General features: G+C 55.3%; 9 protein-coding genes and 1 non-coding gene across 10 annotated transcripts; 6 read left to right on the forward strand and 4 right to left on the reverse strand.

Annotated features, from left to right (window-relative positions):
* Nucleotides 1-147: 147 nt before the first annotated feature.
* On the forward strand, nt 148-2,377 carry SCP_0905170 (RCC1/BLIP-II; the record flags this gene model as incomplete). The annotated part of the gene is made up of 8 exons (XM_027761750.1): nt 148-389; nt 448-573; nt 626-669; nt 726-837; nt 889-1,432; nt 1,490-1,603; nt 1,652-2,110; nt 2,162-2,377. The coding sequence occupies 8 exons, from the start codon at nt 148-150 to the stop codon at nt 2,375-2,377; spliced, it is 1,857 nt and encodes a 618-aa protein (XP_027617551.1).
* A 118-nt stretch (nt 2,378-2,495) lies between these two features.
* On the reverse strand, nt 2,496-2,582 carry SCP_t0905180. The gene is given in 2 exon segments: nt 2,496-2,531; nt 2,547-2,582. It is a non-coding gene; the product is annotated as a tRNA-Pro (tRNA).
* Nucleotides 2,583-3,685: 1,103 nt separating this feature from the next.
* Nucleotides 3,686-5,815, reverse strand: SCP_0905190 (Probable D-xylulose kinase; the record flags this gene model as incomplete). The annotated part of the gene is made up of 4 exons (XM_027761751.1): nt 3,686-4,536; nt 4,605-4,887; nt 4,948-5,190; nt 5,252-5,815. 4 exons carry the CDS (start codon nt 5,813-5,815, stop codon nt 3,686-3,688), a joined length of 1,941 nt encoding a protein of 646 aa, XP_027617552.1.
* Nucleotides 5,816-6,669: 854 nt separating this feature from the next.
* On the forward strand, nt 6,670-9,363 carry SCP_0905200 (hypothetical protein; the record flags this gene model as incomplete). Its single annotated transcript, XM_027761752.1, has 7 exons — nt 6,670-6,870; nt 6,934-6,964; nt 7,018-7,217; nt 7,273-7,844; nt 7,896-7,979; nt 8,034-8,108; nt 8,166-9,363. The coding sequence occupies 7 exons, from the start codon at nt 6,670-6,672 to the stop codon at nt 9,361-9,363; spliced, it is 2,361 nt and encodes a 786-aa protein (XP_027617553.1).
* A 1,948-nt stretch (nt 9,364-11,311) lies between these two features.
* Nucleotides 11,312-12,703, forward strand: SCP_0905210 (hypothetical protein; the record flags this gene model as incomplete). Its single annotated transcript, XM_027761753.1, has 7 exons — nt 11,312-11,582; nt 11,638-11,707; nt 11,765-11,878; nt 12,025-12,110; nt 12,165-12,253; nt 12,352-12,520; nt 12,594-12,703. The coding sequence occupies 7 exons, from the start codon at nt 11,312-11,314 to the stop codon at nt 12,701-12,703; spliced, it is 909 nt and encodes a 302-aa protein (XP_027617554.1).
* Nucleotides 12,704-13,491: 788 nt separating this feature from the next.
* SCP_0905220 (hypothetical protein) lies at nt 13,492-16,352 on the reverse strand (the record flags this gene model as incomplete). The annotated part of the gene is made up of 3 exons (XM_027761754.1): nt 13,492-14,788; nt 14,860-15,388; nt 16,136-16,352. The coding sequence occupies 3 exons, from the start codon at nt 16,350-16,352 to the stop codon at nt 13,492-13,494; spliced, it is 2,043 nt and encodes a 680-aa protein (XP_027617555.1).
* Nucleotides 16,353-16,676: 324 nt separating this feature from the next.
* On the forward strand, nt 16,677-17,124 carry SCP_0905230 (hypothetical protein; the record flags this gene model as incomplete). The annotated part of the gene is made up of 2 exons (XM_027761755.1): nt 16,677-16,981; nt 17,043-17,124. The coding sequence occupies 2 exons, from the start codon at nt 16,677-16,679 to the stop codon at nt 17,122-17,124; spliced, it is 387 nt and encodes a 128-aa protein (XP_027617556.1).
* Nucleotides 17,125-17,246: 122 nt separating this feature from the next.
* Nucleotides 17,247-18,389, forward strand: SCP_0905240 (hypothetical protein; the record flags this gene model as incomplete). Its single annotated transcript, XM_027761756.1, has 3 exons — nt 17,247-17,672; nt 17,726-17,788; nt 17,847-18,389. The coding sequence occupies 3 exons, from the start codon at nt 17,247-17,249 to the stop codon at nt 18,387-18,389; spliced, it is 1,032 nt and encodes a 343-aa protein (XP_027617557.1).
* Nucleotides 18,390-19,280: 891 nt separating this feature from the next.
* On the forward strand, nt 19,281-20,907 carry SCP_0905250 (hypothetical protein; the record flags this gene model as incomplete). The annotated part of the gene is made up of 2 exons (XM_027761757.1): nt 19,281-20,061; nt 20,135-20,907. 2 exons carry the CDS (start codon nt 19,281-19,283, stop codon nt 20,905-20,907), a joined length of 1,554 nt encoding a protein of 517 aa, XP_027617558.1.
* Nucleotides 20,908-22,488: 1,581 nt separating this feature from the next.
* On the reverse strand, nt 22,489-27,222 carry SCP_0905260 (hypothetical protein; the record flags this gene model as incomplete). Its single annotated transcript, XM_027761758.1, has 5 exons — nt 22,489-23,071; nt 23,134-23,864; nt 23,926-25,032; nt 25,377-25,885; nt 25,947-27,222. The coding sequence occupies 5 exons, from the start codon at nt 27,220-27,222 to the stop codon at nt 22,489-22,491; spliced, it is 4,206 nt and encodes a 1,401-aa protein (XP_027617559.1).
* Nucleotides 27,223-27,240: the final 18 nt, after the last annotated feature.

Raw genomic sequence — 27,240 nt, forward strand, 5'->3', positions numbered from 1 at the left:
CGGGCCGCAGTATCTTTGTGGTATGACGACATCGGATAAGGTAATAGTCGGTGGCGTCACATCGCAGTACTATAGGCCCGAACTCTATAATCTACGGACTCATCCCTTCTTGAACCCAGATACATCGTTTCTTCTGTTTCTTTCAGTATGCCTGTCACCGATCTTCCCGTTGAACTCTTTCTCGATAACATCCTTCCACTACTGGCGCTTTCCGACCTCTTTCGGCTGTCATGTACCAGTCGACTTTTCTATTTACTTGCATCCGATGAGACTCTCTGGCACAGGAAGCTCCAGGATGACTTCAACTTCACTGGATCAGAGACGGCGCGAAACACGGGCTGGAAGTTTCTTTACAAACGTCTCGCAAACCCCAAAGTCTATGTATGGGGGTATGTAATCTGTACATCTTCACGTTGTGCAGCGATTATAACGATCCCATCACACCAGGGAGAAGAGTCATGGTAGACTGGGAATGATCAAGTTTCCTCAAACTCATGTCCTAGAGGGCGTCCCGTATCCGGTCCACTTGAAGATCCCTGGTGCTCGTATCATCAGCTTGGTTGCTGGTGGCATGTAAGCAACATATGTGTAATGCGCTCTTAATCTCTGTCTGACCGACAACCAGGTCGTTCCATGCCCTGGATTCTCGCGGCAATATCTACGTCTGGGGTAAGAAACATTGAACACAACACGTTCTTACATCCGTCTATTGAAACATTGCTCAGGCACACTTGATGGGACTAATTTTGCCTTGCGAAGTGAGGGCTATTCTTCGCCCGGCAAGAGGGCTGAGCAGCCAATGCGCCTCCAGCTTCCAGTCCCATTCCGTAACATTAGGTCAGTATTCCTTGCGGAGCTTGACAGCGGATGATCCTGAAGCTTCCGCAGTTGCGGAAGATTACATTGTACGGCTATAGATGCTTCCTCTCAGGTCTGGATCTTCACCTCTTGGGGTAGGCCTTTCCGCATCGCCTCTCCTCTTCTGGACAAGTCCTCTCCGGAAACCACTCCACTCCAAATTGAAAGCGGGTGGTCATTTTCCTCCGTCCTCACGCAGTCTGGCGATGTCCTCGTGTACTGGCCATTCGATGGCCGCACACAACAGGTGATTGCTACTACGAACGAAGAGCTTGACCAAAGCCCATCGCCTGCGACAAGAGCCAGAGTTTCCGCCACAGAACCTGACGTGATACCTTGTCACTGGTGGGTCATGCAAGATGTAGAGCCGACGAGATTGCCCGCCATACCCACGGGGAGTCTTCCTCAGCTTCTTGGGACGGGTCTGTCGCAAGACCTGCTCGGCAAGGAAACGAAGTTGATCAAGATCGCCGCTTTAGACAACACTGTCATTGGACTCACGAATAAGGGACACGTACTTAAATATAGCATGCTGCACGGTGAAGATTCGCCTCAACATGATGCATGGGAATATGTGAGGGTACATTTGCTCTAAAGTCTTGTACAGGAGTTCTGATTAGGCAATTGACAGCTACCTCACTTCTGTGAACTGGGAAAAATCAGAGCGCATCCGGTATTTTCTCCTCGGGAACCTAAAGACGCGCAGAGTCGCCTCGAGCCGCTCGAGATCATGCTCATAACTCACGTTCGTACTGTCTCGCATCTGCGCTCGTCTCTCATTTCTCGATCGTAGATCTCAGCCCAGTTCCAAACGTTTGTTGCGTACTCGACCGGCAGCCAATCGGTGGTTCTCTTGGGCAAGATTAACGATGCTCCGACTCCACATGCAGCGACACCCTTCATTCCCACCATCCTGCCCGCCCTACAATACCGATCTGTGATCTCTGTCGTCCTCGGGGACTACCACTATGGTGCCTTGACTTCCACCGGCAAGCTCCTGACTTGGGGAGCCTTCTCTAAGGGCGCTCTCGGTTTGGGTGACCCGACCAAGATTGAGCCTGGCCAACCCGGCGGTTTCGAGAACGAACAGCGCCTTCGGGCGGCGCTCAACTCACAGTGGGCGCATACACCACCTATTGTGCAGGTTCCGACGGAGGTGAGGTTCGACTATGGTGAGAGGGCGCGTGAGAAATATTGTTTCGCCGCCGCGGCCTCTGGGTGGCACATGGGCGCGCTTGTCATCGACCTAGAGGTACAGTCATATTGCATCTTGCGAGGATCCTGACGTGACGTTAATTGACAGCCTGAAGACGAGAGTCAGGATGACAGCGACGCGGAGACGAGTACACAGCGGATGCCCGGTGCTTTCCCGCAGGAGGAACCTGGGCCCAACGACCATCATGGCCCAGGAGAATTTCCCGTCTTGCCCGTTCGAGGTGCAGGTTTTGGTGGGATCCGTATTGGATTTGCAGGACGGGGAATGCACCGAGGAAACCGTCCTGGCTTCGGAGGGGGCTAATCTTCGTGTAATGTAATACATTTGTGATTCCGGTCGCGTATCTTGTTCTTCGCTAGCTTATGTGCCTCCAATATTTAACGTCAGTTGGCCTGACAAAAAGATCATACTCCGTCTTATAGGGTCTGGCCGGGAGTCGAACCCGGGGCCTCCTCCATGGTTTCTGCAAATGCCCTAAGAAGGAATCATACCACTAGACCACCAGACCTATATAGAAAATTTTTATAACAGCAACTTCACTCTATAAATTAATTAAATTAATTTGCCATGCACATTACTCCTATACTATCCCTTTCTGTATGGTAGCAACCATCATGCATCACACTGCAGTCATTGCACTGCCAAAATAACCAATGTCACACTCTGTAAAAGTGGGAAGCCAAAGTGTAGCCAGCCAAATTCAAAATTTTGGCAAATTTGACTATTCATGACTATTTGTATGGTTTTCTTGTAATGCATGACCTCACATAGTTTAGACCATGTGTCTACAGTTATATTCCAACCTCTCAGTGCCAAAAAAAGTGACATATGAGCACTGTAATGTCATGGCATCAGGAAAAACACTTTTGCTCTAGGTTTTTTTTTGTTCCAGTTTATTTTTCTTGAGGGCGAAGCCTTATGGTAGACAATATTTACTGTAGCTAGCTGATGTGTACTAACAGAATATCAAATGAAACATTGTGCCTGCATGAGCACAGGGCTTTGCAAATGGGAAAGTGGGGAGAGGTGTGAGATAAAGAAGTAAAATGTGAGTATACTAGGTTGGCTCGACCTGACATTTCCGGCCGATCGCGAGGAGTTCGCTCAATATTCCCTTGTCCTGACGACCATTTACAGACATTTAGAGCACGTAGTACGCATCAAGAATCTCCACATTTCTAACATAATGATGTACTCAAACTCATTCTTGATAGAAAACTTCAGAAGGATGGAGAACGTGTCGTCCTGTACGTGGATAGGTCTAATTTGACTGACAGACTGATGCAGACTTTCTGCCGCGGCTTCAGAAACTCCAGCTGGGTCGTTTACTGATTGTCAAGTTCGAAAACCCCGAAGTCGTTCAATCCTTGAATCGGTTCAAGGGTTGCCTATTGAAATGCCGCAGTCGCAATGTGATCCTTAGCTTTCTAAAACATATTTTTGTGGTAGTCTAGTACAGCGTGGAGGGGATGTGGAGTATCATCTCTATCATGTGGTATTAGTATATGTACGTCCTTCGCGTGTAGGATTACAAAACAAACCCGAATTGTGGTACAAAGCACGAGTCCATTAGATCTTACTTTCGTCTAATCCCTGATGTGCGCGCGCAGCCTACGCGGCATTCTGGCATAGCTGCACTACCCTGTCCTCGCACATGCGGTACGGCTCCACCAAGCTTGCATACACGGCGGCGTTCTCCTTTCTGGGCTCCGCAACGCACGTCATGCGCTCGCCCTCGGGGTCGCTCGCGCGCATCTCCTCGAACGTGCCGGTGCCGCCCGTGCGCACACGCCACCACGCATAACGCGCGAGCTCCGCGCCCCCCTCTGCCGCGCCCTCCTTGCCCGCGACGAATACGCGCATGCCGAAGACGTCCGCCGCGAGCTGCCGGATGACCTGGTTCGCGGAGGACCCGCCGCTAAGCACGAGCCTTTGCAGTGGAGCAGCGTCCGGCGGGAGGATCGCAGCGATGCGCGAAAGGATAGAGAGGAACTGCGACTCCAGGATCGCGCGCGGGTGTGCCGTGGTGGGCATGTCTGCTTCGGGGACGGACTTGATGTCCGCTACAGAGGAACCAGAAGTGCAGAAGAAAAAGTTGCCCTGGACGCTGGGCGGGATGATCTCGGGGAGCGGGAAATAGAAGCCCATGTAATCGTCGCACCCAACGGGCGTCTTCTCTACAAGCTCGTTGAAGCGCGTCCAATGCCCGTCGGTGTAATTGTCCCTCACCTGCTCACGCGCGAGCGCACCATTCTTATAGCAGAGCATGGCGATGTGCGCGTCGGTGGTCGTGGGATGGGTTAGTAGATGGGAGGTCGTGAAACATTTCGGAGCCGTATCTGCAGGAGGGATCGACAGAAGGAGGGTCGTTGATGTTCCGAGAGACAGGATAGCATCGCCCGGAGTAGAGAGCGCTACTACAGTTGCTGGGTTGTCACCTGTGAATGGCACCACTTCACATTCTAGAGTAATAGAGTAAAACATCCGGGGTGTCAGCAGATGCGTCAAGTGTAGCGAACAAAACATTTACCTGGATTAAATCCCCACCGCTTCACCCACCACGGACTGATTTTCCCCAGCAGGGTGCCGCCAGGAACAGGCTCGGGACCAATTTTGGCTCTCAATTCGGGCCCTCCACATGCTTCTAGTAGCCTATCATCCCACTTGCACGTCAGAACGTTCATAAGGTTCATCCCGCTTGCATCTGACAATTCTGCCGGTGCGAAAGCACCGAGGAAGAGAGACGGCATGAACGACGAGATGAGGGAGACGCGGGACGTGGCCAGATACGCTTCGGGGTTTATGCGACGGATCTGCCGAAGTCATATGGGTGAGCTTCGGGAATTTAGCGGCCCGCATACGGAAGAGCTCACCCTAGCAATCTGGTTACCAGTAAACCGTTCGTAAGCACGACTCCCAGTGAGGTCTGCCAGTGCTTGGGCACCGCCGACTGCAGCTTCGAGCTCACGGCACTCACGCGTTGTTGAGGAATCTTGCCAAATGGGTGCCCTGGGGAGAGAGAACGCCTTGGGCGACAGTTGTTTCAGCGGTTGCACGGGATCAAGAGAAGCAAGAAGTTTCTCCGCATCCAAGGACCAATATACGGAACCGTGTTGCTATGAACGTAGAACGGGATTCAACGCAGACACCACTAACTCGTCCGAGGTGCATACTCACTTGCCCATCTCCTGAGATAGCGAGAATGCGATTGAACTCGACGCCGGCACTCTTCATCCGCTCCATCAAGAGGTCGAAGGCTTCCAACCACATAAGGACAGGAGAAGTAACTTCGCCCGGTGCTGGTCCTCGGATGGCACCATTGGTAGTACCGAAATGCGGGAGGTCAACGTCGAAGTGAACAGCAGACTCATGGACAACCCTGCTGTCTTCCGAGATTAGGACGGCCTTGAGTCCTTGAGTGGAGAGATCCAGCCCGAGGAAAAGCGGGGAGCTATTGTGCGTTACAGACGCCATGGAAGGGGAAGTAAACACGGAGAAAGTGCTCGGTGTTGGTATGACGGTATAAAAGGGCAGGAAGGGGACCCTGCGACTGGCCTGTGTAATATTCTCGATCCTGAGGACGGGCGAGGGACTCTTCTGGGCAGCGGAGAAAGTGCATGCAACCCGGATCCTCCTCCCGGCCCCACGGTCCGGCGAGCTCGATAACTCGATCGCCCACTCCCCGACGCGACGTGACGCGACGCAGGGATGTTGCACGTGCCCAACGCGGCCAGTGCACATTCAGCGCTACAGACAACTTGAAGGTATACGCAGAACCTTGGACCAATGTTTCTTCCCTCAGCCGTATTAGAAAATACCGCAATTGGTACTGACGTGAGATGGCGGAGATCCAGAGTCTGACCAATGCCAGAGGGTCCAGGCACCGTGACCGTGTATTCCCTATCCTTGACGGGCGAGCAACCGCATTTCAAGCCGACTGATCGTAGACAGCAATAAGAGCCTGAAAAATACGCTAAGTGCTGGCAGCTTGCTAGCGTGAGCGCGTTTGAGGATGATGTGTTTCAGAGCTACCCGCGCGTCTTTATACTCGTTCCACTCTGTTCCTTGATAGAATGTAAGAGCTCGGATCGGACTCGGAGGGGTCATCAGTATTGGATCAAAAGGTCGCACAAGGGCTGTCTGACGCTCTCACAGGTAGAAACTCCCCGAAACGAGAATCCTTGACGGCGTCCTGTTTGAGATGAATCACTGCCTTCACAACAAGTGAGCGAGCCGCATCGGCCGCAGCCTGATGACTCTGCCAACGACCACGATGATACATCTCGAGCTGGACTGATGGGTGGTTGCATCAAGGCGGGTCGGCCTGGGCATCAGTCACACCACCTCAGAATGGGGAAGGCAACCTGCCTGATATAAAACTTTGTCACAGGATGTGACCAGTTTACCAGATCCCGATCAGTCACCGCTTTCGGCAGGCGCTGCAGAACGTTTCAGCTGAAGTTAGGATAACAGCCTCATCATCCGCTTCGAGGATATAAGGATACCATGCCCCACCTCCATTTCTTCAGTGAACGTTCCCTGGTTAACTTCACCGGTTCTTATTCCTTTTTCCTTTCCCTCTTCTTTTTAACGCCATGAACGCCCTACTCTTCGTTTTAATTGCATCGCTGTGCGGTCTTTCTAATGCCCTTGCTCTTCCCGTCGTTTCTCGATCCGCGCAGGAATCGCGGTCCCCTTGGCAGAGACCATCCATCCTCGCTGAGCGATCTATGAAAGTGTACGGCTTCCTGGCTGATGCCGGAAATGACAATGTGGTGAATTTCCAAGACACGGTGGTGAGTGGCATACAACCTTTGCGCCATGATTCACGGTGCCGACGATCTTGAAATCCACCACAGTATGCGACGAACATGACCCTGGGTGGTCAGAGTACGTATTCTATCCATGGTGACACACGTCTTTGCGCTGACTGTGATTCACAGCTTTCCTCGTCCAACTGGACACCGGTTCCGCGGATTTGTGGGTTCAACTGCCGACTGGACAGATACAGTACAGTAATGTTACGAATATCAATGCTACTGAGACGTACGGCAAGGGCGCGGTCGCCGGCCCTATTGCCCTCGCTAGTGCTTCCATCGGCCCCCACACTGTACCTAACCAAGCCTTTATCAACTCGACCAACGTGAGTATTGACATTTTCTTCACTATGTGCGACTCATGCTGAGCCTCTGCAATAGGCTACAGACTTCGACACCATCTTTAACTACGATGTTCGGGGTATCATTGGTCTCGGCTTTGATCAGGATTCGACCGTGGACATCGACATCTTGGAAAGTTTCGGCACGAACACGACAGCGGGGTCACCGTTTCTGTACCAGATCTTCCTGCAGAACACCAGCGCTCCCCCAGTGTTCACCGTCCTTCTCGGACGTGCAGCGGACCAGAAGACGACGACCGAGGGAATCTTCACGATTGCGGAATACGACCCCCAATACGCCAGCGTTGTTGACCAGCCGCAGCTCCCGCGCTACCCGAACTCACAGGACATCAATACGCCGAACAGGTGGTCCGTCATCATGGACGGCATGTCCGTGAACGGCAACCCATACGCTTTCAACACCTCTGGCGTGCCTGGCGTTCCTGAGGGTTCCGTCGTTGCGGTCCTAGATACCGGCTTCTCGTTCCCGCCGCTCCCCAAGACAGCCGTGGACTTCATCTACAGCAGCATCCAGGGAGCTACCTTTGACAACACCAGCGGTCTGTGGATTGTCCCTTGCGAGAACGCGACCACCGTGGAGTTCACCTTCGGGTAAGTTTTGGTTTGGCCCAGTAAGCCGAGCACGTCTGACTTCACCCGCAGAAACAAAACTGTGCCAATCCACCCGTTGGATTTGACGACTATCACGCAGCTCAACAACCAGACGGTTTGTGTGAACACCTTCCGGTGAGTCGGTCCCTCCGGGTCCATTTCGCAGCATTGTGACTTCCATCCACACAGGCCGACCACCTTCCCCATAAACCCGCAGTTTGATGTCATCATGGGCGATGCCTTCCTGAAGAACGCCTACGTGTCGTGAGTAGAATCATCGCAGCCTTTTGATGTTGCAGTGTCTAACACATGATCGCCCAGCTTCAACTTCGGTGATTTCGTCAATAATCACTCAGCCATTCCTTTCGTCCAGATACTTCCGACAACGGATTTGGGTTCTGCGTTTGCTGAGTTCAACCAAGCTCGCAAAGTTGAATTCTCTGCTGCGCAAGCATCGGCGTCTGCGTTGGCCTCCCCGTCAGCGTCTGTCCCTGTGTCAGATTCCGCATCCGCATCCGAGTCGACATCCATGCCCGCGGCCGTCTCAGCGACTCCTTCCGTCCCTGCCTGCTCGGCACCTGTTTCTGCCTCAGCGACGTCGGTTCCCACCGACTCATCTTCGCCGTCCAGCATGCCTGCGCCCTCGTCGGCGTCTTACCCCGGCTGGTCGAGCTACGGTCCTTCCTCGTCTATTCCCACAGACTCCGACACGTCTTCTCCCTCCGCCACCCCCACTTCATGTTCCGGAGATTCCAGCGTTGATCTCTCTTGTTCTGCCTCCCCTTCTTCTACTTCAGCGCCCGGCTCTGACCCTAGCAGCCCCTCTGGCCCCTCTGATCCCAGCACACCGACCACCCCAACGGCTCCTAGCACTCCCACGGATCCTAGCTCCCCGTCCAGCTCTCCGTCAGACCCGAGCGCTGGTCCCAGCTCTTCCGCAGGTCCATCAGATCCTAGCTCCACGTCGGATCCTAGCTCTCCGTCAGACCCGAGCACTCGTCCCAGCTCTTCTGCAGGCCCGTCTGACCCAAGCTCTGTTCCTACCTCTTCCTCAGGCCCGTCTGACCCGAGCTCTGGTTCCACCACACCCTCAGACCTCAGCAGTGGTTCTGACAACAGCGACACGCCTATGGGCCTGACTCCCGACATGGGTTTCAACCCTGGCTCCATGCCCGGCGACAAGCGCACCTGGGCGCGGCGCGAGATGCAGTACCTGGCGCGCAGGCAACGTGCGACGCAGCCCGTCCCGGCGCGCAAGCCTATTACCGCGATCCCCGTCATCAGCTTCGTGCCCGTGCTGGAGATGTACGGTGCCATCGTTGTATCCCTCATCTGCGGAGCGGTCGTTGTGTCGCTCGTGATGTTCGCTGTGGGCATCGTGCTCGTGGTGCGGTCGTGGTCTCGTTCGCAGTCGCTGAGCATGGCTCAGTACTCGGTTGCTAGAGCGAAGGGACAAACTGAGGCAGATCCGGAGGCGGATTGTCTCTCATCACCACACTACTATTATGACGACTGTTGAACGACCGTTTTATATCTTTCACGCAACACGGGTGTTCTGGTAATAATTTATCCTTACTTACGACATTCTTTACAACTTACTTGACTATTTAATGAACGTCACTCATAAAAACATTCGCACGATGTGTGACAAACTGGCTTGGTCGAAGAGCTTGAGGGACGCCCAGTGTGGAATGGGTGGATACGTCGAGTAAGGCGGCAAGAGTTTCCCTGGTACTGCAATCCCCGTTGGCACGTTGCACAACTTGGGTATCTTTTTGCTCGCGCTTGATCGGGTAAGTCACCAGGATACTCTGGTGGCCAAGTACTGGGCTGTATAATTACTAAGCCACTCAAACAATGGCAATGAATCACCTGCGAACATACACACAAGCTACCCTGGCAGAGTCATCATGACGTTGTCAGCTTTCCAGCGCGTGGCGAGAGCTCCGATTCAGTGACATTCAATATTCACTCCTGTGCTGCCTTGAAGAAGAGTTTATGAACATCCATTGTGCCTGCACTGCACCTGTCGATGAAGGTACTCGAGCATACACGCGGAGCTAGTTCAAGTTAGCGCGACCTAGCGTGACAGCAAAGATCATATCGTTAGGCCCATGGTCAAAAAAGCGTGCGCAGGCGGCCTTTGGGCGGTCTGCGAAAAAGAGGCTCCCGATAGGTGGGACCTTAACCGCCTACACCTGGGCGCGAGCGGCCCAGGCGGCGTGACTTGGTGGCACCACGGTGCACGGTAGTCTCGGTTCCAGACGTTCACCCACGGAAGCAACCGAGAACCAATATGTCGGAGATAGAAAAAACCATTGCAACTTCCGTGGTAGAACGTCTGGTGAACTTCGGTAGAGCGGGTGCAGATAACTTCAATCCTCACATGCCGCCCCCAGAAACACCCGTTCAATGCCTCAGGAGGTCTATAGTAGACACATAGCTACTTATATTTGATGTAAATTAATTTTCCCGTGTGCTTACAGGGTTCTCTATGCCCATCATTTCGTGCTGTGTGTGCCGAGTTTCACATTGCTACTCTCGCGCAGGAGTGATATAATTTGAGATTTTGGGTCCCAGTGGTACACGAGCGTACTACATAAGATACAAATAAAGGATTGTATGGATAGAGGAGCAAGAAGAGGGAAACGGAGGGGGGGGCACAGCTAGCAGGTGCCGGTGTCTGCAGCTGAGGGTTATCATCTACACCTGCTGTACCGAAGTTCACTAGACGTTCTGCTGGGCAGGCTGCAATGTCCGATATATTGGCTTTCGGCAGCCTCCGAGGCGGAGCCGAGGAACGGCCTAGCACGATCGTCTGGCTTGCGAGACTACTATAGGTGCACGGTGGCGCCACCACCCACCTGGGTTTCCTGAGCATTTGATTTCGCAGTCCGCGCTGTGAACGGATTTTTTTGGAAAGGCCTATCGATATGATCTTTGCTGGAACCGTATAGTGTCGGGGGCAGAACTAAATTAGTGAGTTCTGCCGGCAGAACCGGTGACTCACAAACGCAGTCCCGCCACCAGGTTCAGACGATGGCGAGTGAATATATGTGGGTAGACCCGCGCTTGTCACTACGCTGCCACACACTGACCATGTTATTTGCTCTTCGTACATGTTGACAGCGGTGCACTTCATTCTGTCTGTGTTACGCTGCGTATTGATGGCTCGAGCCATGAGGCGATCACTAGGTCACTCGCTGCATCATTTTCCCCTCTGCGGCATGCCCTGCCCTTTGATGGGCCCCGCTGACATTGTCTTCCTCCTGTCCAGGTTAATCTATGTGACTCATCTTTGCATCTTTGCATAGAACACGACCGAGAGCCGAACCCCTGCCGTGACAATCGTGATATAGCAGTTTTTATGCGCTATATAAACACTAGCGTTATTCTTCCTCTGCACTGTGCTTGCAAACACGCCGGAAACTTCTCACAGAGAAGTCCTGGAGTCGCGTTCGATCACGATGATACCTCTCTTTCTCCTTGGTGCTGTCTTCCTGACGACAACGTCCCTCGTTCAGGCTCTGCCTGCTCACCCTAGCATTGAAGCACGTCAATCCGTTATCGTGCTCTCTCCGGTACAGATAGACTACTTCACGCCGTATACCTGGTACGCCAGCGCGGGATACTGTAACCCGTCACAGACACTAGTGTGGGACTGCGGGTTGAACTGCGAGGCAAACCCCGACTTCAAACCTGTCGCGTCGGGCGGCGATGGGAGCGACGTTCAGTACTGTGGGTGACCGTCATTGATGTTGTGAGCGCGAACTCATGCAGTATTACTTGTTAGGGTATGTGGGGTATGATCGGACATTCAACTCGGTGGTGGTGTCTCATCAAGGAACGAACGCATCTTCAATGTGGGTATATATCACATTTCTGTCTATGTCAAGTGTTGCTGAGGAGTGTGCTGCAAGTCTGTCCATCCTCACGGACATAGATATCATCCTCGAGCCTCTCGACCAGTCGCTCTTTCCCGGAATGAGCTCCGATGTACTTGTGCACAGCGGGTTCGCCAACCAGCAAGCGAAGTGAGTGGCACCTTGTATAAATCTGCATCGTGCGTTGTGTATCCTGCGTTGTCTGTTGCGCACTGTGATCATGCACTGTGTATCCTGTATTGTTTGTTGCGCACGGCGATGATCGCTCCACCGAACAGCCCCTGACATGGTCGTAGATCCGCATCTGCCATCTTGTCTGCGGTGCAGCGCACCATGTCCGAGTACGGCGTGAACCACATCACGACCGTCGGGCATTCGCTCGGTAAGTAGCTGTGCTTTCTGAGTCATTCTGTCGGCTACTGAGAATGAGGTGCAGGGGCGGCGTTGTCACTACTCGATTTCCTCTACCTGCCGCTGCACCTTCCGGACACGACGTACACCTACATCGGATACGGTCTACCACGGGTACGTCAGCTCCTTCTCCGCTTTCGTTCCCATCTCTTCCACCCAATCACTCAACCGTTGACCGATCGCAAACTCGCCGCTGCGACCTCGCAATACAGGTGGGCAACCAAGCTTTCGCGGACTACGTCGACGACCAGATCAGCTCAGTGACGCACATCAACAACAAGGAAGACCCAATCCCGATCCTCCCGAGCACGTCCCTCGGGTACATGCAGCCGCACGGCGAGATCCACATCGAAGACTCGGGCGACTGGGTGGCGTGTTCCGGTTCGTCGTCTTCCGATTTTCTTCCTCCTGTGATGTCGTTCGAGATGCTCAACGTTTGCGGTGTTGTGGGCAGGCGACGAAAACCCAAGCTCCCAGTGCATCGACGGCGACGTACCGACGCTCCTCCAGAGTAACTTTTCCGACCATGTCGGGCCCTACAACGGGATCCTCATGGGCTGTTGAACCTGAATGAAAATCCCACTTTCCGTACATCTCGCATTGTGCGCGTGGAGGGGCGCCAAGACTGCGGAAGTTCTCAGGAAGAAGGTTCGTTACAAAACACAGATCGTCCATCTATAACCGAACGCTCGGCGTCCGTAGCCATGTACACGCATGCGGTGTTACAACAACTACAAACACAGTACAAACAACACGGTGAGGAAAGGAGAAGCGTACTGTAGGGACACAATAGATAAAAAACAGAGGATGAGACAGAAAACAGGTAGGAGGCAGGGGAAGGGTAGACAAGAGAACATTTTACGTTGAGATGTCTCAATATAAATACAGTGATACAGCGGGTGGGCCGGAACGCCAGATACAGTTAGTCGGTGTGGCACGACGCATACACACATACTGTACATCGTATCGGGCTTGACGCGGCCGGCCGGTTTGAGCGAAGTGCCCGGTGGCTCTAGGGCGTACATGCTCATCCCGTCGCACTCGTGCTCGTCACAAGGGAATCATCATAGCGCGGGAAGAGAGCCGCTAGGAAAAAGGAACCACAACACAGACAGAGATGGTAAGTGAGAGAGAAAGACAGAACAAGACGGAGACAAATCAGAGCGAGAAAAAACATAGTGCGAGACATTGCCCAAGTGTACGTGACACACATACGGATCGAGATCGAGATCGGGAATCGGGATCGGGCAACATGCGTACATGCGACATCGAGCGGCGGGCAAGACACGCACAGAAGTGAGTGTCGAGCGTCGGTGAGGACTGACTCGGAACACGCGGTTGGAGGGCGGCGGCTACTCCTTTGCACCGCTGCCACGCACGCGTCCCGTCCAGCGTTGCGCATCCCGCGCGCGCATGCGCTCTTTCCGCACGTTGTGCATCATGTCCTGCCCGAGCGGCGACAGCTCCGACGATGACGCGGGCGAAGGCGGCTCGCCTCCCGCATAGTTCGGGTACCGCGCCTCAAACACCGTGCGTGCGCGCGCGGGCGTCACGGGCTCGCCCTCAGTGGACTTGTTTCGATTGAGGGGTTGCTGGAGCGGGTGCATGTACGGGTGTGGGTGCGATTGATTGGAGGGAGGATCAAAGTGCCGTAGTGGAAGTGTACGGTGATGTTTCGGACGCGACGCATCCGCGCTGTTCTCCTTATCCTCCTCGTCATCGTCGTAGGCGGCAGCACCGTCGAACCAGTCCAGCTTGCGGACATGGCTCGGACGGCCGGGCCTCACACGGTGCGCAACGGCGTCCGCAGCATCGTTCACTGCAGACACGGAGCTGCCTGCCGTAGATGGGCGGGAGGGAGTGCGGGATGCGGACAGCCCGCCGCCGCGTTCCCTCGAGCTGGAGCGAGACGCGCGGGGGAGTGCGAGGGTTGCAGAAGGTTGTGCGTACATGTGGGTGACAGCGGCGTCTGCTTGGTCCGCCGGCACGTCCTGCGCGGCTCCGCGTAGACGAGGACCGCGGGGTATCCGGGAAGGGGGTATCTTGTCAACCAACGGACAATGCTTCGGCGCGTGGTCCAGGAACGGATTTTCGGGGTCATCCTGCACCGTCGCAATTCGGACGGACGACGCCGAACGCGCGAATGCGATGGCGGGCGTCATCACCGTGACGCTCTGTATCTGTGCGGTGGAGCGCCGAGAGCGCGTGCGGGAGCCCAGAGATGAAACGGGGGAGCTCGGGGAGACAGGGCTGGCGGTACCCGGCGTGGGCGGCAGGATCTTGCTCGTCGTCGAGGACGCGGTGTCCGAGTCGAGGCTCGGGAGAGCGGAGACCGTGCGATCGCGGACGAACTTGCAGCGCTCGGTGAGGAAGCCGAAGACGGTGGACGCGCTTTGAGGCGTCTTGGGGTCCACCGCCCTTCCTCCTCCGGGCGTGGGTCCAGCTGTGTCGGGCGCTGGCGTGGGCGAGGGCGCGGGACTGCCAGCGCTGAGCTCAACCTCCATAGAAGAGATAGCGGGGAAGTCAAGGGAGAGGTCTGCGGATAGGTCCGCGAGGGCGTGTTCAGAATGACGGTCATGATCGGAGAAACGAGTGTGTGGGGGCTGCAGCGCGAGCGAGGACGTCTCAGAGCCGCCGTCGAGGCGTTCCCTGCGAGATATGTGGGGTGAGTTTCTTTTAATGCGTCTGCAGTAATATGCTACGGCGCGGGGCCCAAGTACCTGAGGAAGCGTTCCGCCCAGGAGATGTCTCCTTCTATGGCGTCTGCGGCGTTGGCATTCGCGTTGGCACGGTAGGCAGGTTGAGGCAGGGGCTCGCCAAGCAGCTCATGAAGGGTGGAGCCCGTGCGCCGGCGTGGCTCGTGGCCGAGGTGAATATGGTGAATGGGCGCGGGTGTGTCGGGGGTGTTGGAGAAGACGTAGGAGTCGAGGCAGCCGTTGTCGTCGTACATGTTGAGCAGGCTGGCTACGGAGGGATCGTGGCGCAGAGCGAGAAGGCGGCTCTGGTCCTTCGGCGTGAAGAGCGAATCTCTTAGTCTGTGTCGTCGTGCAGACGTATCGTCGTCGGGGGTCGTTGGGTCATTACGGGTCGGGAGGGGCGGGTTGGCGTGGGGGAATTCTGTGCGAGAATGCAGCTGGCGTTCGTGCACCTTGACAACGAAGGTGCCGCGGCGATGGACGGTGGTAGACGTCGCGGCGGAAGGTGCGGGAGATAGTGAACGTGCAGGAGTCAAAGTGTTAGTGGGCTCAGCTGTTGGGGAGGCATTAGTGACTGATGAATAATGTGGTGAGAGTGCATCTACAGCAGCCGTTTGCACAAAATTTCCGTGGATAGTCAAGTAGAGATGGAACAAGTGGGATCTACCCCTAGCGACAGTCACCCGCAGGGAGGGGCACGATACCTGTCCTCTGCCGTAGCAGCAGTGGACAGCGATTTGCGAAGGCTATGGAGCCTATATCACGTATTTTCACCTGCGGCGGTCGCAATGACGCGCAAGCCGACGTGCATTTCCATTCGCCCTCAAGGACGACGAAGGGCGGATTCAATAGTCACAAAGCGATAATGTGACTCAGTGAAGGCTAAACTCATTCATAGAATATGAAGATGAACGACATACGCCATCTATGCATGCCAACCCGAATTCCAGAGCGAGATGCAGAGTATCTAAGAAGTTTGAGATACTCAAGTTCCAACGCTCTCAGCTTTGCTGGTACTCAGATCTCGGCGCGCTCTACCTCGGCTAGGAGTACGCGAGTCGTTCCGTCATTTTCTGAACCTCGCCACCGCGACCTCTGAAAACAGCTTGCTAGCATTACGACTCGTACCTACGACTGTACCCCGCCAGGATACAGCGACATAGGGCATGCGTAGAAGGACTTCGTACGCTCAAGTTCCTCCGAACTAAAGTAGCACCTCAAAATGGGAAGCGTACAAAATCACAGTGCAAGGTGTAGGGCTGCTGCAAACGCGCTCTATGGATGAAGATAAGAGACTTACGCAGAGGGGGAACGTCGACGTCTTGGGTGTCAGCAAAGCGGGCTGAAGTGGTGCGGAGGAGGCGGTTGGCGTCTGGGTCTTGCCTGCGGGGCTTGTCCTGGACGATACGCCCTTGTGCGTCAGCCTTTACCGCGGGAGGAGGCTTTGTCGAGGCGCGCTTCTGCTTCTTCTTGGACTTGAGGCTGCCGAGGGATAGAAAACGTTTAAAAAAGCCCATGAGATCGTAGCGGACGTGAGGGGCGTGAGAGAGAGGGAAAGGCTGAAGGGAGAGAGAGCGAACGTCGGAAGGGGTCGTCGCAGTTTCGTAAACTCGTCAGAGGCTGTGCGCGCGCCCAAGCTAGTCAAAGGAATGAACATATGCCAAATACAGAACAACAACACGTCCATCTCACCATTCCGTGATCACGTGGCCGCGTCACTCTTTGAGCCTTCCTTTTCGGGAACCATGGCTGGGCCATGACATAATAACGTATTAAATATTAAGGATTAAATATTAAGGATACGGGCGGGCCCCCGCCCACCGCACCGACGCCCGCCCGCGATGCCGACCGAAGTGGCGATCCGCGGGAGCACCGTGCGCGACTTCCAGATGCTGGAGCGCAACCTGCTCTCCCACGTGCGCCTCGCCATCCTCATCTCGCTGCTCTCCTCCTCCCTCCTCCTCAACGCCCGCCTTCCCAATCCCAACAGGCCGCCCCCCGTCTCTGCTCCCCCTTCCAACGTCGCCGTCGCCGTCGCCGTCATCCAGGTCGTCGCCGCCCTCACCATCATCGCCGCCGGCATCTGGGAGTACCAGCGCTCGTACGACGACCTCCGCCAGATGCGCGGCTTCCTCCTCTCCACCACGTCTGCCGTTCTCCTAGGCTGAATTAATGCTTGTGCGCTGATTGTGTCCCGTTGTGCGTAGCATCCATTTCTTCGCCATGGTCATCATCGCCCTCATCGTCTTCGTCACCTGCATCGTCTACCTCGTCGACAGTTCCATATGACCCCCGCTCCCGAGTTGGCTGACCCGTCCTTTGACCCGTCCTTTGGCTGACCCAGCGGCGCCCTTCAATGTCCCGCTATAAGTAAAACCTCTCAGCACCATCGATCTGGGAGCGGTTCCGCCATGTCGCTCATCACATTCACGCAGAACACGCTCGTGAACGTCCGTGCTCATCCTTGCCTGCCACCCTCGTGTTCCCGCTCCCCGCCCGTCTCTCCTTACCAATGGGACCCACCCTTCGCACAGCAGCTCGCTAAATTCCCTGCTCCGTTCGACGTCCACGACACCCTCCGCGAACTAGAGCTCCTCGCCTCCTCCCTCCCCGCCCCGTCCCTCCCGGGCGCGCTCCCGCGGATCGTGGTGACTACCACCTCCTCGACCTCGCTTCCTGCACACGGCCCGGATGATGACGCGCCCGCGAGCACACCTTCGGACGAGGACGCAGATGACATGCGCTGGGTGGAGGAGTACGGCGCCTGGGGCGCGTCTGACAAGGGGAAGTGGCGCGCGACACTAATCGACGGCGGCGGACAGGCTTCAGACGACCCCGTGCGTCGATTTCCTCGCGCTCCTTTCTCCATTCCATCCTGACCGCTTTATAGCCGCTAACAACCACCCCTCCTGCGCCAGATCCGGCGGAGCGTTACTACATCTACGATCCCCTAGTATGTCCCACCTCCTCTGCCATCCCACGCCCTGTCGCTCATTCCGTTCCTCACGCAGACTGCCCCCGAGTTCCTTGCAGGCACCTCCACCTCCCTCATTGCGCGCTTAGCCCACGGCGCGCACAGCGCCCCGCCCCCTCTGCCTCGCCCGGCTCCCAGGCCAAGAAACATCACAGACGCAAGCGCAAGTCCGAAGCGCCCCACAGCGGTCCTCATTCCCCCCGAGTCCGCACACGACCTCTGGCTTATGCACGCGTCGCTGTCCAATTCCACTGCGGGGTCGGAGCCGAAGAGCGCGCGCTCCCTCCATGCGCTCTCGCACCTGTGCGCTTCCGAGTCCACAGAATCTCGCAGCGGCGCTTTCAAAGCTCGATTTGCTAGCCTCGACCAGCTGGCGTTCCCCAACCTGACGAACGAGGCGGGGAAGAGAGTTGGCGCTGGGCGGCGCACGGGGCTGCGGCACGCGGTGTTGTGGTCGCTGATACAGCCTGTTGTTGGGGATCCAGAAGCTGCCGCAGTTGGTGCTGGCGTAGAGGGACCGAGGGCGCGCCGGAAGGCTGGTGCGTCGGTGCGCCGGTGGTTCAGGCGGTTCGTTCGCTAGGGATGGTGTCTGTCAACACGTCCTGCCTGAGTGGCACGGCCAGAACTGTGAGCGACTTGCGAGAACCATGGAGCACGATGCACTGCTTATAATTTTTTGTTACGCTGTAAGAAACCACTCTAATGCGGAATGCAATGTGGACTTCGGCGCTAACGGCAGCCTACGGGATCTGCCGTCGGTCGTTCTCTCCCCTCTGAACAAGCACGGACAGTCGAAAGCGGCGGCGCCACACTTGAGTGTTCTGGCAGTCATTGTTAGACTGTGCGTCGCTGTCGCCGACGGTGTGCTGTCCGCGCCCAGCGGCGCCTGTGGACACGTGCTCCCGGGGGCCTACTAACTCTCTAACGTGCCTTTTAATTGCAAATACTAAGGCTGGTAATAACCTGTACTAACGATTCTAACTATCTTGCTCATGTTGCAGGGCTTGCGGGAGAAGCCCTCATCCGTGACGTGACTAGGGCGCCAATCGAATCCGACCCGGATCGACCATAGTCACCGAAATCCTGCATCTAACCCGTTCAGTTTGGTCTTCCGCTGATCAGCGCTAACAGGTAGCGATCACGAGCTGCGGGTAGCTTGACAATTTTGTTGCGGGTGGCTGGACGTGTGCAGCGTCCATGCTTGACGGGCGTCCTATCTCGCACTACTCGATGAACGTGTACGGACAGCCCTGGAAACCCGACTCTGCCAGCAGATAAAGGTGCCAGTGGACCACACTGTTGAATGCCCCATCTCTAGGTGTCCAATCTCCGACAAAGCTAGGTTAAAAGCTGAACGCCCCATCGTGAGTGGGCAACGTGTCGTTCGTTTGCCAAAGCTGAATGCTGAACTGATCTCGTGAGGATAGCCTGCGATTCCAGGCACCTTCCGTTGTTTACCAGGACCCATCCAATGTCGGACGCGCCAGTCTCAGCGTTCCCTGGACAAGAGAATGTTACCCGAGCGTCCTGCCGCGTATCCAACCTCAACGTCGCATGGAACATCATCCTCTTCTTCGGCGCCAATATCATCGCTCATGCTCTAACCATCACCATTCGTTCTGGCCAGAAGGCTTGGAAGACTTTTCTGGTGTCATGCGGAGTGATTTTTTCTCCTTTCATAGTTCGGATGAATTACAGCGAAGCGATGATGGACGTCCTTGACGCATGGCGCAACAGATGGAGAGAGGCTCGTACAGACATTTCTTGGAAGGAGCGTTTGCACGTCGCGATATTTGGCAACAAGGACAGCAGATGGCCATTGCAAACGGCGATAGATTCTGGTGCTGTTGCAATCGAGGTCCCCAAGGACCGGAGAGCACAGGCAGAAGCGGCCCATTGGCAGGTAGTGGATATGGAAGAAGGGATCGCCCTGTTCGTGGACGGGTTGGCAGTGAGTGAAGAAACAGAATATAGGTTGATTCCGGTGGGAGCCAAATCGGAGAGTGAAATCCAGGTCGCTCCATCGTCATCCGTGCTGAAGACCGTAGTGACCATTGCCCAATTACTCTACACATCCATCGAGCTCTATCAGAGCTACGACAGGGACGTTAGAATGAACGGATTGTCTTCTCCCTTCATTGTCATCATTCCGTACGTGGTTGGCAGTTTCATGAATCTGATTATCAATATCTTCCTGGTGTCCTATCCATACGTGGTTGTGATGCGACCTAAGAGTAAGGAGGGTATCACTAGTGAGTGCTTTCTCCCTCCCAGAATTCACGGTATGTGTGCTATTGAACCAGATCGCTAATTCGTGATTTTTAGCTACCAAGTCCGAGATGCCAGAGCCAGTTCCATCGGCGCCTCAGCCGGAGAAACCCTCGAGTGATCACGAAGAAGTGGCTGTGCCATCGTTCCCATCCTACGACTCAGACAAGGATAATGATGATACATCGTCATTGTCTGAGGCCTTCGTATCGCGTCCGTCAGATCATCGGTCCGTTCGTTCTGCTTCGGAAGAGATGGAACCAGAGAAACCTACAGCCAGCCGACCGGGCACGTTGTCGCATACAGAGTCGGAGCCACTTCTCCACAATATGGCGAGCAGTCGAGCCGAAGAGGGGCTTCCTCTCCCGGTCACTGCGTTGAAAACCGAAAAAGCCGTTGATGTAGCAGCTGCTGACTCTGATCTGCAGGAATTTCTGGCGTGGGTCTACGAGACATATGACCTGCAGTACGTGCCCAAGGTCGAGACAGATCGTTGGAACGGAATATTTCTCAACCTGGGCTTTTCTTCCACAATCGTTTTGACAGTGGCGCTCGTCCTCACCCGTTGCCGTTTCAGCAAAGTTGTACCTGCAGTCAGCTTCGTGTGCTGGATTTTTATTGATTGGATTGCCTTCATCGGGGTCGCTATTTGGGCACTGGCGGATACCTTGATTGAAACTATGTATGGTACCGACTTCAAGTCAACGTGGCGAAGCTTGTTGGAAAATGCGATGATGGTCGCGTGTGTCGTATCCTATGGAGGACTGACTATCTGGGGGATAGTGACCACTGTCATGCTCTTGATTCCCTATTTTTCCCAATGCTCATGACATGCAGCCATAGGTGAGAAATATATCCTTCGAGAACATCCCCTGTTAACCAGAAGATTTCCAGAATATCAGCTATACCTTAAACGCTCATGATATGGTTCTGTAGTGCAATGAGTGCCAAGTAGGACCTGTATTAAATAATTCCACTCATGTCCACTAATACCAGTTCCTTCTCCGATGATAGATCTAGCATGGAACAAGGCATCAACTTCCTGAGTACATTCAGACATCCAAGTTTGCTGTGGTGCATGCACTACTGCTAACTTATCAAAGTGGGAGGTTGGACAATTATAAGTTTAGCCGCCATCGTGGCTGTGAGACGCGCTCGTCTCAGGTATGACCCGAGTATTTGACTCATCCACTCTTTTTGTGATGAAGAAAAAAACCTAGGTGAAGAACATTCCAGTGCCTCCACAAGATCCGTGGTGTCGGTCATGCAAGTGCCGATACCCTGAATGCAATCGTGCTCAGACGGTAGTATTGCAGTGCATCACCGCAACTCCCTGCTGCAACGGCAGATCGTCTGCGACGGAGGTCGCGGAGGGCGGCGGGGAGCTCGCGCACGCGGGCACCGTCACTTTGCGCTAGGACCAGGAGGGCGAGTGCATGACGTGCATCGCGGGACCCAAGGAGAACGCCCGGCTCACGCTCTTCTCAATATCAAAAAGCGATCTCTATGGCGCTACCAATCCTCCTACTTTATGGTCCTCGGTGTGCTTCCCTTTGCTGAACATTACTCTAAACACCTTCGTTTACTTATCAACACCAAGCCAGGAGTGCCGCTGTCCAGTTCTACCACTTGGGCCTCGTTGTCTCGAGTACAGTTTCCATCGCAGATCGGCACCGATCAGCTTACCCCCGAATGACTTGGATGAGCAGCCCGACATGCTGCGTTTGTTTCCAACATTAGGTAAATTTTGGAGTCTTCACAGGAAGGCTCTACCTCGAGTGCCGACGTATATATTGGAGAACAGATTGCGCAGTGGGGGTCTTAAAAGCTGCGTGCTGCGTGCACAAGGGGACTGTTCCGTAATTTCCAAGTACATACCATCGTCGTTTTACTCTTTCTTGCAATTGCGCGCAGCCAGTATCTTGTAACTTCGTCGGTCTGAGATTACGCTTCCTAAGTGCTCTTTAGCTGAGCTATGGAATAACGTGTGCACGGCTTGCAGTGAGCCAGTTCGCCGTGCAATGCGGATTCCTAGTAGTTCGGGTTGGGGAGAGGTGAATTCCGGCCGCGGGCCCCGGCGTGAGGGGCCGAACGGAGGAGGCTGAAGCTCGTAACGCGCAGCGAATTTCCACCTGACAATGCCTGCGAGGACCCGACAAATCAGCGGGCGGCAGGTGGCAGGCGGAAAACGCAAGGGGAGCTTGAGCGGAGAGGAGCGCGGAATTCAACTCGAGCGTGAAGAGGCGGAAAGACGTTGAGAACACGGCTTACCACCCGAGGAGCGCAGCCCACGACAGTCGTGGCTCAACGTGAGCCCGCCGACTTCCCCAACCCAGGGCTAGCGGTCTGAAGTCTTCGAGTACGGAGTGCATGTAAAATTAGAAGGATAAGTAGTAAGTTACAGGGATCAATTACAGGGAATGCTTTTTCTTAAAGGAGTCCATGGCTTCAGTAGCCAGCTGCATACGAGATGACGAGAATGACTGGGAGATGAACAATGGGAGAATAGACTCGATCTTGCGCCAGTACTCCAGGAACGCGCGTGACTTCCAGCTCCCCTGGGTAGCGACAACATCCGGGTGAGTGCCGCGCAGGAGCAGCTCGGTGGCGCCGCCGATGCGGAAGCAGTGGCCGGTAAGGTGCTCGAAGCCCGCCGTGGACCAGACTTGGTTGCATCGGTTGAGGAACCAATCGCGCGTCATAGGGGCCCAGCCGGTGGAGTCGGTGGTCTCGAAGGAGAATAGCGGGGCGTGCGCGGGCACTTTGGCGTTTGCCTGCTGGTGGTGTCGCAGCGCAATAACGGCAGAACTGGGGTCACCGAGTTCAGTTGCGATAATGTCCGCGCCAAGTTGCTTTGTCGTTTTTGTCCACGGTACGTGAAAGACGGCGTACTCGATGCCACCAGGCAACGTGCGATATGTGATCGGTGCGGAGCGCGCGATGTGCTTGGATGGGTCAAAGGTACCAGCGGAGGGTATGACCAGCTCACCGAGTCTGTGCAAAGAGTGAGCACGAAACAAGGCAGAAAATAGAAAAAAAAAGGATGCCAGCCGCACCGTCGACAGCACCAGAACGCAACGCAGGCCACGGCGTATACGGCGGCATCGAAAGAGTTTGATAGGTCAAGGTGTGACCGCAATGCATACAGGTGCTCGATGGTGACTGGGGCACGCTTCTCCTTCGCGGCGGGTGCAGTCTTCGAGATAGCAGAGCAGGTGACTCTTAACATCTTGCCACCGGACCATGGTGCACCATGCAGAGCATGCCAGAAGGCAAGGCCGGCCATCCAGGTGTCCACCGTTGAGCGCGCAATGCGGCCGCTCCACTGTGCCACAAAGGCCGCAACAAGCGCTTCAGGGGCAGGCATGCGTAAATCCTCGGAGATGCCGAGGCAGTCACAAAATTGAGTGAATCGCAGCAGGCCAGCACCGTAATTTTTTCGAGTGCTGGCGTCAAGGGAGGAGAGCATTACATCGAATAATTGTATAGTAGCGGCATAAGAAAGTTTCGTAGCGAGAGCAGATCGAAAGCGGACAGCGTGAGGTGTGGACCAGAGAGCAAGACGATCACGCGCAAGGACATGTGGGCGAAAGAGAGAAGGAGTGATTTGATTTCCGGAACGGGGCTGTCGAGGTTTTCGCCGAGTCAGCATTCGCGACGAAGGGCCAGTGTCAGCCGCAGCCTCGGCAGAACTGGACCCCCCACACTGAGACGGCGCGCTCGCACGTGCGGGCGCAGAGATGATACGAGGCATGTCAGACAACAACAAGGAAGGGTGCAAGCTCATCTGGGAGCTTAAACGGTGGGAGGCGATGAGGCATCGAGGGGATCGGGTCGCCGCGAGAGACCGGATCTGCCAAGTTGTCCTTGGTGTTGACGTACTGTACAGTGAATAGGATATTCAGGGCCATGGCGATGACCTCGGTGCGGCGAATGGAACTGTTGACCTGGAAGTTGCGGCTGCGACCGCGAGCAAATGCGCCTTCCACGCCCTTGTTGTCCCCGCGGATCAGGATGTGCGCATTTTGTTGCCCGAGGCACTCAATTGTGCGGACGGCAAGTTCGACGGCGACCATTTCCGCCCAACCGATGTCGCGACCATTGCACTTCCAGACTCCGGGTTCACCACACCAACGCCAAGAACTCCACTCGCCGGCAATGATGATGCCAACCCCCCAGCTGGAGGAGGCATCAACCCATATGCCAAGGTCTTGAAGTGGGCCACGAGATGAGAGGGAACGACACACATCTGGTATGCTCAGTATAGAAAGCCACCACTTCATATCCGAAAGGACAGAGTGTGGAGCATAGCGAGGTGCGTATGGATTGTGAAAGGAGGCGATGAAGTTGCAGAGGCTCGTGAGGAAGGCGCGACCATGAGGATATACGAACGTGATATGTGAGAGTGTGCCGTTGATCGACATCGCATCTCGCTGTGACACGCGTCCCTTCTCGATTGCCGCGATAAATGTGGTTAGTTTTGCCAAGTACTTATCTCGCTTCTCTGGTGGCAGCGATACCTTCCGCGCTGCGAGGTCCCAAAGAAAACCGCTATATGTGGCCCGTGTTGCATAATCGGACCACTTGGTCTGATGCCAGGGGACACCGAGAGGGTCGGTGATGCGAAAGATGTCGGGGAGCGAGTACGCATACTCATGTGCACCCGAAGCGGGGTCTGTACGAATTGGAAAGCGAAAGTTGATCAGGTCGTCAACCCACTTTCGTGACGGCCCAATCCCGTGTGCTTCCAAAATGTCGACGATGGCATCCATCGGTTCTCCCTGCACACCTGTGCCAGATGAGACACCAAAGGGGAGAACATGGTCGATGTAGAAGTCACCGGGGTCGCACTGAATGACGAGGAAAGGTTTGTGTGCTGGATGAATAGGCAGGTTGCGAAACGCGGAGTCGATGTCGAGACATGCAGCCTGCGCACCAGCGGGTGCATTGACGATCTATGGAATGAAGACAGTCAGCGCTGTGCATTAGCGACTGTCTACGTGAACTCTCGCACTGCACACAACAGCCTCCGGAGACCGGACGGGACTGGAAGAGATGGAACACCTGAGCAGGGGTGTATCCATCGAGAGAGATAAGATCTCCCGCGCACCGGGCAATGATCTTGCAGTACGGCCTCCCGAGCACCGGGCAACAGCCTGAACACAGCCTCCTGCGTGCCGGGCAAGAGCTGAATGATGGCAGGTGTCCCTGGTCACCAGGCATCCACCTCCGAAGGCCCATCTCCCCATGGGGAGTGGCAGGCGCAGTGCGCAATGTGGAGGAATTGAAAGGTACTTACGATTTCGGCTACTTCAGCGGCTGTGCCCCACTTCGTGGGGAAATCGTCAGAGTTAATATAACTGTTCACTGAAATCCCGAACTCGTCCTGATAAGAGCAGTTCTGTACGAGTCGAAACTTTTTGGAGCCTGCCTTTGGCACAACAGCAAGAGGAGAGGACATAAAGAAGGATCCTAAAATACGCTCGACATTGGGTCGAGAGTACGGACCGGTCATGCGACCAAGAGATACTTGTTCTGCGATGTACTGTCGGATGAAATCGATGTGTTCGGAGCCAGAGGCATGATTGGCCGGTGAGACCGTGCGCGAAAGTGTGTCAAAGTTGCCGATAGGAAAGCCATACCGTAATTTTCTGGGTAACATAGGATAGCGATCAAGAGGGCCGAGCGCAAGAAGTGTCGACTCGAAGGTGTCGGCGTTGTAAGGCGTGATAACACGATCACGCTCCGAGGCACCGCTTAGATGAAGCGGCATGACCGTCGGAACCACAGAACGAGCACCGGTGTCCGCTAACACCGGGGCAGTACTGGCTGCGGCAGGGCAGGCGCGCATGGACATTCCAGCAGACACAGAGCTCGGCGCGTGAGGACATGGCAACGAGCTTCTTGTCTGACCAGACAGAGAATGTGGGCTTGCCGCTCGGGAATGTGGTGCGTCCGCAACTGCTGGCGCGGTGACCGCTTTCACTGCATATGAGGCAAAGCACCCCAGCGGGATTGGGTGCTTTGCCCTCGCGAAAGGGCTTGGCGGGCGTGTCGGTCACACCTTCACTGCGTCCGCGCCGTGAGTTAGAGGCAGATGCGCCCGAGGGCGTGTACGGCGTAAACGGCGTGTGTGGGGTGCTTGTATGTGATACGACAGGTGAGCGCCGCTCAAGATGCTGCAGACGGACCTTAAGAAAGTGGGCCTGATAGCTCGGGGATGCAACCGTGAACTTTTTCTTCGATAGCCAGTATCCACGGCGAACATCGATGTCGAACTCGAGGATCACCGCGAACATGGTGTTGAGCTCGTCCAACTCACAGAGCCACAGGAAGTGCTCTAGCAGGCGCTTGGTGATCGCTGGCTCGCAGACCTGCGGCAGAATCTCCATGTAGTTGCGCCATGCATCCCGCCATTCTTCTGGCTGCAGGGAGTCCTCAGCGCGCCACGCCGTGATGTCTATCAGCTCCCTCTTTGATCCCTGGCCATCGTGCATCTTACGGTATCTGATCTTTTCCGGATGCTTGTGCATCTCCCGGATGGATGATGTCGTGCACATTGAGAGAGGAAGGTGGAATCCGTTGGCAAGCAGTGCGATAAGTTGAGGGTGCGCATCGACGAGACGAGACTCGAATAAGTCTGCCTGTTTCTCCGATGCCTCACTGATTAGTGTGCCCTTCGCTTCGCTCTCAGAAGACTTATCTTCTCGTGCTCCTATGCCTCTACCGGCGCCGGCTTTCCACATCTCCAATGCGATCCCGCGCCCTTTTGGCGTCATTTTCATTACCTCGGCTAGAAGGGCTCTGCTATCTTGCTCTGGCGTCTTAGGTCGCGAGGGCCCGCTCGTAGCTGGCGCAGATGGCTCCCCCGGAGCGTCATCCCCCTCTTCAGGCTGGAGTTCGGCGTCATCGGACCCATCTAGCATATGTAGCGACTCGTCGTCGCTAACGTCTACTTCTCCGCCCTTCCTCCGAACATTCCTCAACGAGTTTCGGGCTTGTCTCTCTCTATTCTCCGCAAATAAGGCCAGCCTTCCTGGGTCAGGTGTCGGCCCCGTGCCGCCTGGTGCTGATCCATCGTGATCCTGAGTCAGCAGCCCAGTATCCTTACCCCCGACGCCAGAAGGAGGTCCTATGGGTGGCATATTAAAAGATCGGCCGAG

This window comes from Sparassis crispa (genome assembly GCF_003851025.1).
Source record: "Sparassis crispa DNA, contig_000008F, whole genome shotgun sequence".
NCBI classification, from domain to species: Eukaryota; Fungi; Basidiomycota; class Agaricomycetes; order Polyporales; family Sparassidaceae; genus Sparassis; species Sparassis crispa.